The following is a 12,618-nucleotide window of genomic DNA, read 5'->3' as shown; positions in this document are numbered from 1 at the left end:
GAGAGCCCGAAGGGGAGGACTTTGTACTGCCATGCTCGTCCTTCGAACGCAAACCGGAGAAAGGGGCGGTGGCGTGAAAATATGGAGACATGAAAATACACGTCCTTCAGGTCTATGGCTGCAGACCAATCTTGTGGACGGACGCTCTGAAGCAAGCGTTTCTGAAAGGCATTTAGTGTAAATGACAGTTCAGTCTGCGCAGATCTAGGATTGGTCTTAACCCCCCGCTCTTTTTGGGCACGATGAAATACGGGCTGTAGAACCCGGACTCCATCACGGCTGGAGGGACCTGCTCGATTGCATCCTTCGCCAGGAGGACCGCAATCTCCTCTCGCAAGACAGAGGCGCTCTCGGGGATAACCCTTGTGAAAAGGACACCCGTGAACTTGGGAGGGCGAATAGCGAACTGAATCGCATAGCCGAGTCTGACCGTCCGTATGAGCCACCGCAATGCGCTGGGCAGCGCTAACCAGGCTGGCAGAGCGCGCGCTAATGGCACCATCGGAGCGATCACTGACGTGCCAGCGGAGGGGCAGCTCGGGATGGGAGTGCTCATCCCGGGAAGCGATGCGTCCCAGGGAAGAGCTGAAAATAAGAGAATTTCTCTTACCTTCCTTCCTGGATCCCGCGGTGAGGCCAGAGTGAGAGAAAGGAGTCCGTTCTGCTGCACTCTGAGGGCCTGAGGCGAAGGGTCCTGCTGCGAGCTGGAAGGCGGAGCGTCCCAGACTGGCAGTACTCGGGCTCGCGCATCCGGAGAGAGAGGAAACTGCTCTTTTGGAAATTTGGTTGCCGCCAGCCCAGGGGCCAGCAGCGAGGAGTTTAAAGTCGTTGTGGACTGATGTAATAATCCTCGGCCCCCCACCGAGGAAAGAGCAGGTCCCCTCTTCTCCGAATGGCCCGTCCCAGGAACGTTTCGCGGTCCGTTTACCAGACTTAGCGGCGCCCTGGGGCGGGGGCGTTGCTGTCCCGAGGGAGGCTCGGCGTTGCCGATTGGCCGGTGGAGCGGGCAGCGGAAGCGGAGCAGATGTTGAAGCCGCGGGTGGATGCCCTCGGCGAGGAGCAGCCGCAGCGGAAGGGGCAACGGGAGGAGCAGTTTTTCGAGGCCTCTGATAGATGACTTTGCCCCTCGCCTTGGACTGCTTTTCACCGCGGAGAATTCCTGGGTGAACTCCCCAACGGTGTCGTTCTGGGGGACAAGCCATCTCCAGTCCTACAGCCGAAACAGCCCGGGATAACACGGATAACCGATTCCAGATCCGAAACCACCCTGACAACTCCGGAGGGTGGCAGGGGGTCTGGATCTTCATCGAAGCATGTCAACCCGCCCTCCGATGCAGCGATGGACATCACGTCCCCGGTGTCATCAAATGAAAGCGCGGCCAACCCGAAGGATGGACCAGCGCTCGCACTCGAAGCAGAGACAGAGCGCACTGATGAGGAGCGAGGGGTCTGCTGGCCCGAAGGCGACGGAATAGCCCCTACTGTAACCCTCAGGCCTGCCCGAGTGCTAACCGCTTGGCGGGGAGCAGCAGGGGTGACTTGCCCAAATAAAAGAGCTTGCTGTGACCTCAGTTGCGCAACAGTCAAGCCATCGCAATGCGAGCAAAAACTGTTCGCGAGCACCGCATCAACATGTTGGACCCCCAAGCATGTGATGCAGTACTCGTGCCTGTTATCCGGGGCGAGAAAACCACCGCATCCAGAAATGCACGGTCGAAACGACATCGTTAAAAAGACGCGCTACACGACCGTGTGCTCTCTTAGGGAATTCTGCTCTTTGTAGAAACTGCTCTTTTAGATCACCAGCGAAACGCCAAGGGGACGGGAAACCCAGCTCGACCGCGGCTTAAACGTCTTCCCCCGCACTGGTAAAGGGAATGCTTCCTTCAGCGTTGGAAGTCAGCTCAGCAGAAGGGTTCTTCAGTCTCAGATCGGGTCTGAAGCAACAATTCTGATGAGCTGGCTCCAGCAGCCGACTGATATAGCCCTAATTGGCTCATCAGTTTCAGCTGTGGAGCTAAGCTCCGCCAATTCAATTGGCATTTCATTGGCCTGTTTTCTTATCTTCAGAAGTAATTGGTCGTCTAAAGCACTCCCAAAGTCTGTTTATACAGACACACGTAGAAGTTCCCTTATGAAGGGGAACTGCTGATCTACTGGGATTTTCACGCACAACCATCTCTCGGGTTTACAGAGAATGATCCGACAAAGAGGAAATATCCAGTGAGCGGCAAGTCTGGGGTGCAAATGCCTTGTTGATGCCAGAGCTCAGATTAACTCAAATAATCACTCGTTACCACCGAGGTCTGCAGAAGAGCAGTCCAACCCCATCCATGGGTGCAGACACGTCCAACCTTGATGCAGATGGACTACAGCAGCAGAAGACCACACCGGGTGCCACTCCTGTCAGCTAAGAACAGGAAACTGAGGCTACAATTCACACAGGCTCACCAAAACTGGACAATAGAAGAATGGAGAAACGTTGCCTGGTCTGATGAGTCTCCATTTTTACTGCCACATTCGGGTCAGAATTTGGACTCAACAACGTGAAAGCTTGGATTCATCTTGCCTTGTATTGACGGTTCAGGCTGGTGGTGGTGTAATGGTGTGGGGGATATTTTCTTGGCACACTTTGGGTCCATTAGTACCAATTGAGCATGGTGTCAACACCACAGCCTACCTGAGTATTGTTGCTGACCATGTCCATCTTTTTATGACCACAGTGTCTCCATCTTCTGATGGCTACTTCCAGCAGGATAATGCACCATGTCATAAAGCGTGAATCATCTCAGACTGGTTTCTTGAACATGACAATGAGTTTACTGTACTCAAATGGCCTCCACAGTCACCAGAGCTAAATCCAATAAAGCACTTTTGGGATGTGGTGGAACAGGAGATTGGCATCATGGATGTGCAGCCGACAAATCTGCAGCAACTGCGTTATGCTATCATGTCAATATGGAACAAAATCTCTGAGGAATTTATAGTATATATGATAACGAGAATATAAATATATGACTATTAACATTATATAGATAACATGCATGTTTAGTTACCCTTAATATTTTGTGTAGAAAATTATTAAGCATAACAGAAAAGTTAATTTGACTTTGCTTGAAGATTATTCTTTAACCAACACAAATCAAGGAAAAAGTCTTACCGCTTCACCACAGATCCATTCTCACCACCTGCATTTGAGATTTTAACAAAAAAAAACATTATTATTGTAATTTTATTTTAATGCATTTAATTATATTCTAGTTGAGGGCTGCATGATTAATTAAAGGCAACTGTCATGTGCATTTCTCAGTAAAGCTGGTTTTGTAATCAATATGTAATCTCCAGTAGGTCCTTTCAGATTCAGCAGCATTGACACAGTCTCAATTAACTACTGCTTGTGCAAGTAAAAATCCAATTTACATACTCACTTTTAAAACCAGGATCAACACTGTAATGTGAAACAGTCCTCTCATCACTGGAGTCAGAGTTTCTGTCACTTTTGTCCATCTATGGAAATCGATTTACTGATTTTAGTTATCCATCACATTTACGTATCGAGAAATTCATGTATTGCCCACAATGTTTTAAAAAAGCTAATATTTTAAATTGATTATATGCAGTTTCTTGCATAGTTTGTAATGAGTTTTTGACAGAATTATAGAAAGGAACAGAAACAGTATGCATATGCTGATAACTTGCTAAAATGGTAGAAATTTGTCAAAACATGACAAAAATGTTTGCCAGGAAATTATCCTAGCTAACTGGCATATGCATGTTCAGCTCACTAAAAACTGTATAAATGAACATTAGTATCCCAATAAACTGGACAATGTTGTAGTCATCAGGGTCTTGCTTGTTTTGCAATTGTTTGCTGAACCTCGGGTTGTTCCAAACCCAAATAAATATCTTTGTTCTACTGAACACAAAAAATAAATAGGTTTTGAGATCTGTATAGGCTACTGACATTCTTCCAAATATCTTCCTTTTTTGTATAAGTAAAATATATAAGAGGATTATGCAGTTTTTGGGTAACAATTAATTAATCAAACTGTATTACTTATTATAACTAGGAGGCTGCCCAAAGTGCTTTACAGTCTTAAAAACAAAAATTTAACGCTGGCTTAGAAATGGCTTGACTTTGGCAAGAAGGCGAAGCTGAAAAAACTACCCTTGATCACTGAATTTACCTATTTATCAATTTTTAAACTACTGTCCAAGTTCAATATCAACTTTTTAACTACATGGCTAAAGTGTGGGAAAAAGATAATTTGACGGTAACTCATTAGGCTGGTTAGAATTGCCAATTAAACATGACGAATCATTAATTTCTGTTGTAATAAGTGAATGTCAAATCATAAGCAGAGTGTGTGCCTTAATGTTAAGCTTTGTCAAATGTTGAACCTGCATCTTCATGTTTGTTTTCTTTACCTTCCATAGGCTTAGTAAAAGCTTTACTTTTTAAAATAAAAATCTAACAGACAGATCTGTGTTCAGCTCTTCACATATCACGTTTAATGTTTTATGATAAAATTATTGAAATTGTTTAAAAAAAGCCAGGCATTTGTGTTTATATACAAACATGCAAAAGCATATAATATATTTATATTTAATTTAATTTAAAAATTAACTGATTTGATTTAAGAGAACACAGGACATGTCCTCATAAACTACTTCAATATTGTAATGCCTAGGTCATGCCTATTTTATTATACAAATTGTAATTATACCATCACCAAAACCAGTGTGCACACACAAAGGTTTTCTTCAGGCATACATTATGAAGATTCAACATAACTGTCCAAACTCAGTCCTGGAATACACCTGCCTGAAAGATTCTAGTAGACCTTTAGCTAAAGTGTGTTTAGAGTTAGAGTCCCTCGAGGACAGAGTTTGCACACCCCAGAGCTGCAACCTATTGCAAACTTTATAAATGTATATTATTATCCCATTAAAATTGACAAACCTTGTTGCAGTCTCGATCTTCGTCCGTGCGTGTTTGCACCTTAGTGAACAATGCAATGAAAGGAAATTCTTATTTATTCCTCTTTCTATTTCCTCTTGTCTTCACCCCTCCCCAGAACAGGTTTAACATGAATAGGTAAATCATGTGTGAGCTAGATGTGTGCTTACATATGCTTGTGTTGACTAATGTACTACTGTATGTAACATAAATTATTTTAATTTCAACTGATGTTGTTCACAAATGCATCTGTAAATGAAATTGGTGTATAATATTCATTGTTTATATTTAATTGGTTATATTAAATAAATGCACTTTATTTATTTTTAAAGTTACACAAGTACAGCAGATGGGTGGCACCTTGCAATCTTCTCATTTAATGGCAATTAAGATCCATGTGCTTTTATCCAGTAACAAAGCTACTTCAAAAGTTGTTTTAATTCTCAAATATTTCAGTTCACTGATTGATTATTGGCCAAAATAGTCAAATCACATATCAGTTGTCATCTGTAAGGATCATGTTTTCTGGCATTTCAAGTAAATTAACACAAGTAAATTGCTAAACAAGAAATGGGTTAAAACAGGCTTGTTTTGAATCTTGAATGATGGCACAAAACAGATAAACCTAACACCACAAACCTTATTGAATCCCTTTGCAAAATTCATTTAAATGTTGTCCTCTCATAGATTTCACATTTAGTCATCATTATTAATATTTCAGTGTCTTTAGTAAAAATGTAGAAATGTTGTGCCTGTCAGATTGTGTTTATTTGCCCATAATTGTCACTTGTTATGGACCTCATTTTAAAGTATAGAGAAAGAGAATTGATAAGAAAATTTGATTTATTATCATAGAAGAATAATTCATTATTCTGTTTAACAGCTTTATTCAAAACAGAAACTAACTTTGAACAGGAGAAACAAGTTTTTTTCTTGCAAATGTGAGGCTAATAAGGGTGAGACACAATGGTGTGGTTTGTTTAATGGTGTGGTTTGTTTAATGTTATTTTAGGGAAATCATATAACTCTTATGAAACACTAAACAAGTTCTGACAAACTTTGTTTTATGGTACAAACCAAACACCAACAGAACAATTTCATTTGCAATTAGTGTAACACAGTAGTAAGTAAGGCTGAAACTAAAACTGACTTTTACAGAATCATCAATTTTAGTAATTTTAGTACCTTCATTTAAGTAATTGTTTTCCTCGTTAATGTACACACAGCACCCCATATTGACAGAAAAAGACAGAACTGTTGACATTTTTGTAGATTTATAAAAAAAGAAAAACTGAAATATTACATGGTCAAAGTATTCAACCCTTTGCTTAAACACTTTTTTAACTCAGGTGCTGTCCATTTCTTCTGATCATCCTTGAGATGGTTCTACACCTTCATTTTAGAAGAACTGTGTTTGATTATACTGATCGGAATTGATTAGGAAAGACACACACCTGTCTATATAAGACCTTACAGCTCACAATGCATGTCAGAGCAAATGAGAATCATGAGGTCAAAGGAACTGCCTAAAGAGCTCAGAGACAGAATTGTGGCAAGGCACAGATCTAGCCAAGGTTACAAAACAATTTATGCTGCACTGAAGGTTTCTAAAAGCACAGTGGCCTCCATAATCCTTTAATGGAAGACGTTTGAGATGACCAGAGCCCTTCCTAGAGCTGACCGTTCGGCCAAACTGAGCTATCAGGGGAGTAGAGCCTTGGTGAGAGAGGTAAAGAAGAACCCAAAGATCACTGTGGCTGAGCTCTAGAGATGCAGTCATGGGAGAAGGTTGTAGAAAGTCAACCATCACTGCAGTCCTCCACCAGTCTTTAAGGCAGAGTGACCCGACGGAATCCTTAAATCTAAGTTATTTGTGTGGAGAAAACCAGGCACCGCTCATCATCTGTCCAATACAGGCCAAACAATGCAGCATGGTGGTGGCAACATCATGCTGTGGGATGTTTTTTAGCTACAGGGACAGGACGACTGGTTGCAGTCGAGGGAAAGATGAATGCAGACAAGTACAGGGATATCCTGGACAAAAACCTTCTCCAGAGTGCTCAGGATCTCAGACTGAGCTGAAGGTTTACCTTACAACAAGACAATGACATTACGCACAAAACTAAAATAATGAAGGAGTGGCTTCACAACAACTCTGTGACTGTTCTTGAATGGCCCAGACAGAGCCCCCGACTCAAACCCAGTTTAGCATCTCTGGAGAGACCTAAAAATGGCTGTCCACCAATGTTTACCATCCAACCTGACAGAACTGGAGAGGATCTGCAAGGAGGAATGGCAGAGGACCCCCAATTCCAGCTGTGAAAAACTTGTTACATCTTTCCCAAAAAAGAATCATGGATGTATTAGATCAAAAGGATGCTCCTACTAAATACTGAGCAAAGGCTCTGAATACTTAGGACCATGTGATATTTCAGTTTTCAGGAAATTTCAGGAAAATGAACTTATATGATTTTAGCAAATGGCTACAGTATAACAAAGAGTGAAACATTTAAAGGGGAAATGAAGCACTCAGTCAAGTTTACCTTATTTTGTACATTGGATTCCACTTTAATGAACATATATTAAACAAACTTGATTAATGTAAGCATTTAGAAGAAAATGGCATGTTTTACTATAGATTTTAGACCTAGGGTGCAGTCATCTTGGAATGTCACTCTGTCTGACCTCACGGGGTTGGTTCCGTTCCCTCAGCTGAACAGAAACAGTGGAAGTAAAGGAGTAAATGCGGAGACTGGAAAGCCTAATTTAACCCAATGCATAAAGTTGTGGACGTGGAGCTGCTGCAAATACAAGCATCAGATGTGTGTCTAATATAAAAGTATAGATATTTATTCTATTTTTATTTTCCCCCTTTTAATTACCGATCATTTGATGCGCTTTGATTCACTCTCTGTATTACGCTGCCTGACTGCCTGTCTGGGTTTCAACAATGATTGTAACCAACTGAACACAGAGACTGGACAGCCTAATTTAACCCAATGCCTGAAGTTGTTGGCGAGCATCACAGAGCTGGTACAAATACAAGCATTTAAGTGTCTTCAGTTGTGTCTTTTACTTTTGTTAATACTGTTCGTGTGATGCGCTGTGGTCCACTCTCTCACACTGCTCCAGCACTGCCTGACGAGGGAATTTACATTCAGACTAATGCAACAATTAAAATGATTCATGACTTCACACTTTACTAAGTCACGTCTGTGTGGGTTATGTCAAGACATATTCTCTTTACAAGTCAATCAACTCAACATGTATAAAGGATAAAAACCTGCCATAAAAACACTGCGCCAATCTTAGTTTGGTTTGAACACGAGCAGAAGTGAAGGGCTGTAGCAGTGAAAAGTGAAAGTACCCGCCCCCATTACGTCAGTAGCGGACCTAGTTGAAACCACAGGCAGTCAGGCAGCATAATACAGAGAGTAAATGTATTTTGTTTGTATTTTGCATCATCAGTTTTATCATATATGTATTGAGTTCTTTTTATTACTAATTATGGATTGATTTTTTTCATAACAAATAACATTCTATATTCAGTCATTTAACTATGAAACCATTTGTTTTGTGAATCGTTTTCCCAGTTGAATCAACTTCTGTTCTGCTTTTGCATCTTTTCACTGCAGTGTGATCTGTTAAATGATAAGCCTTGTCTCTTATACATTTTATTTAATATTTTGTTAACCTACTGTGTTTTATACATTAGTGTGTTTTCTTGTATTTCATGTGAATTAATCTGATGATAAATTGTATTTCTGTGACTGTATTTTTCTCAGACTTTCGAGATCAGTCTAATGTGGATGTTTCATCACTGCTGTTCATTGGCCACCAGGTGACGCTCAAGTGCAGGTGAGATCAATTCTTAATCTCTTAGACACCAGACTCCACGTCATCACTTCATGTTATTTATTTGCATTTCAAAGTACATAAGTTTTCATACATAATTTAGTTTCTTTATTTGTAACTTCATTAAGATTCAGATCTTTGACAGAATTTAAGCAATGTGTCATGATTAAAACTGGAGTAAATAACAATACATTCAAGTAAAACAAAAATTGTGACTCCAATTATACATTACAGAAAAGATACAATTAACAATACATTCTTCACTGTATTTGAGATAAACAGCCTATATTAGAAAACCAATGCATTAAGGTAGATCGTAGCAAACCTATTGCAATAAAACAATCCCAAAACCCTAAGCTTATGCATCATGCTTGATTTCTGTTCCTTTGCTTATTACACTGAATATATTTATGATCTCTGTGAACTCTATATTTTTTCTTTTGCTCTCTAAATCTCTGCCTACATCTCTGTCACTACTGACCGGTGTATTTTTTTAGTTCATGTCTAATTCCTCTGATGTCCTCCAAGACTTTGCAGAGCTCTTTGTGTGTTTTCCTCATCTGTGCGATTGACTTGAGCACACTGGATTTGACCTTATCTGGATCATCATTTCTCCAGTGCTTTCTCATCTCATGAATCTTTTTGGAATCTTTCACTATGAAGACGACGTCAACAACAACTAATATTCCACTCAACACACCTGAAGCTGCTGCTACTACTCGTCCTATTTTAGAAGCCTGAAGAGCAATCCTGCCCACATTTGCCAGCATAGCCAGACTCACTGCTCCAGTGGCACAATCTGCTGCACCTTTACCTATCTCCCATGCTGGTTGTGTGTTGTTAGCATGTAAGTTCCTTTCAAAAATAGAGAATTTATATACTTTCCCCAGCACCTCTCTCAGTTTATTCAGAGTATTGAGGATTGGTTCACTTGAACTTTTATACTTCTTCTCAATTTGTTCAAGATTCTCGCGATATGATTTTTGCTTTACTGAGTCTGTAATGTTGGAGGCAGCACCTGTTATACCGCCTGCAACTCCAATTCCAGCACCCACAGCTGATACCAACAGAGATGCTCCAAATGTGACAGGTGCCAAAGCTACACCAGCCAGTGCAGTGACTCCCCCTGCTGTCCCAATCACTGCTCCTGACAGACTGCCTGCTGTGGCTTTATAATGCATGTCTTCTAATGAATCTGTTGTTTCCCCCCACTCTTTAACTAAAACCTCAAAATCTTTATAGTGCTCATTATAGGCCTCAACAAAAGTATTGATGGACTTCTTTAAGCTTTGTTCCAACCCTTCTGGAATTCTCTTAAATCTCCTTACTGCCTCTCTCAGGAATGGTCTTCTGAGGATCTCCTCAGAAGAAGGTCTTTCTTTAGGGTCACAGCTGAGCATTTGGCTGATCAGTTCCCTTAATTCCTTTGAGTAACTTTCTGAGATGTGGGGAACAGTTCCTGTCATACTGAGGGCATGGTTTAAGCAACGCTTCTTGATATCTTCCTGTAGAAGAAAATAAAACAAAGACTCTCAAGCCAATATATTGTTATGCTTTTTAAACTCTTTATTATTTATTATTTATTATTCTGGCTATATATATATATATATATATATATATATATATATAGGTATAGATATATATATATATATATATATATATATATATATATATATATATATATATATATATATATATATATATATATATATATTTTTATAGTTTTAATTAAAGACACACCAAACCTAATGCTTAAGTTTATTTTTAGTTCTATGCTCATTTTAAAATCATCTTCACAACTTAACAATTAAATGCTCAGATGGTGTTAGGAAACCAAAAATGACAGCACAAGCATTGAGCAGATCAAACAAACAGTTCGTGTACAGTAAAGCTTAAACCATACACTTAAATACAGTTTTACACAAACCCCCAAAGCAATAAGAGTGATGCATCAGAAAAGTGCATTTAAAAAGTTAACTTTAGATACAATAAAAGTTAACTTCTATTACTTGTCAATATCACATTAGATTTTCATTTTGCACATTAAATATCATTAAACAGAAAAATCTAAACAACTGGTAAAACAAGAGAAAATAGAAAAATGTTATACATGAACCCCCCCCCCCAAAAAAAAGAGACTGAACCAGTCCTCATAAATGCAGTGTGGTGTCTTCTGGTATACTTCTTTATACTGTTCATTGTACAGCATCGATGTTGTAATTAAAATACAATCAGTTAAACAGACTTTGCCATTCATTTAGTTGCTCAAGCATAAAACGACACAAAAAGCTGTTTACTCGCACGCGCCTGTCAGAACCGGCAGGTTAGCGCAGAAGCTCCATTGAATATACTGGGGTAAAACATATGTTCATATTATAAAGACATGGCGGGGAAAATGTAATTTAATGCAGTGCTTCTTGTACATTCTGAGACCCACTTTATATCAGATATCACTCAGCCAGTGGAGAACGCTGATTTTTTGAAGAAAACTGACCTTAACCCAGGTTACTGGCAAATTAAAAGTCCTATTAGCATGCTTCGGCATATACCCTTGTTGACCTTTAAATCGTTCAATCTCTGACGCTTCCGTCCAGTAGAGGGAGGTGTTGTGTTGGAGCAGCGCTGTGTGTGTAAACCAGTCTATGGTGTGAACATTGGAAAGGTTTTTGGTGAAGAGATTAAAGTAACTAATGTAAAATTTTAAAGTTTATAGTTTAGTATTTAGTTTATCTTGATGGTTTATGGTTTGTTGACGGTCTCTTGGTTGATGTTAATGTGTTGTAAGCACATACAGTATATAAGGATTTTGAATAGAAGTAATGTCCATTTAACTTAGTTTTGCACAAAGAGCATATACATTTTTGTTATTACTGCACTAAAAAAGGACATTGTTGTGATTTTTTTTTTTTTTTTTTTTTTTTTTTTTTTTTTTTGGAAATCATAAATGCTTTACCTTCATTAAATACCTTCATTGTGATTGTTAGTGTTTAATTAATATTATTAAGACTTTTTAGAAGTTAGATTATTAAAGTTAGTTATAGATTATTAAATATATATTGCCCATACGCAATTTATGAGACTGTAATTGTGTATTTATCAGTTTATCGGCCTGTTCTTTTATTCAGCTCTTACTATGATTTATTCTGAAGATTGAATCCTTCATAAAAATCAGTTCATGTGAGTAAAGTGCATCTGTTCAGCTGGGGATGCTACACCTCATATGTTATTAAATTGTCAGTAAAGGAGTTTATTATATCACACATATTGAGGATCATTTCTCCTTATTAACTCTCTCTTTTCCACCAAAAATCACAGACATACAACCCATCTTGTTCTTCTGCTCTTTGATGAGATCCTTTGCATGCTCAAGGTCCTTTATCCAGTCATCTTTTCCCTCGGTCTGTAGTTTACGGATGAAGTAATCCACATGTTTATAAGTGAAAACATTGTCTGACTTTAATGCCATCTTAGACAGACTCATGATGCTCTCATAAACTTCTTGCAGCAGTTTGGACTTTTCTGATTGAATCTTCATCAGTTCTAAGATCAGTTCATCTTCTGTCTCAACTTTATTCTCACATTCTTTCATGATACACTCACATTCCTTTTTCATATCATCATACATTTGTTTGTTAAAGTTGGTTACACTCTTATCATTCATACTTCAAGATCAGCAAATGACATCTTGACAGTATCTGTCTTGGTCACTTATTTTTTGTTTTCTTCTATGTGCTTGCTGGAATGACATTTCTACATGGTGCAGTAGTCATTTTTCATGACAGCACACTTTGAAAGATTTTCAG

General features: G+C 39.3%; 1 protein-coding gene across 1 annotated transcript; it reads right to left on the bottom strand.

Annotated features, from left to right (window-relative positions):
* Positions 1-9,288: 9,288 nt before the first annotated feature.
* Positions 9,289-11,787, bottom strand: LOC130232584 (apolipoprotein L4-like). Its single transcript, XM_056462563.1, has 2 exons — positions 11,782-11,787; positions 9,289-10,320 (listed from the first exon to the last, which is right to left on the bottom strand). Exons 1-2 carry the CDS (start codon positions 11,785-11,787, stop codon positions 9,289-9,291), a joined length of 1,038 nt encoding a protein of 345 aa, XP_056318538.1.
* Between the last annotated feature and the right edge of the window lie 831 nt (positions 11,788-12,618).

Source organism: Danio aesculapii, chromosome 7 (genome assembly GCF_903798145.1).
Source record: "Danio aesculapii chromosome 7, fDanAes4.1, whole genome shotgun sequence".
NCBI classification, from domain to species: domain Eukaryota; kingdom Metazoa; phylum Chordata; class Actinopteri; order Cypriniformes; family Danionidae; genus Danio; species Danio aesculapii.
Note: the sequence above shows the minus strand (reverse complement) of the source record. Positions and strands in the feature narration are given on the sequence as shown.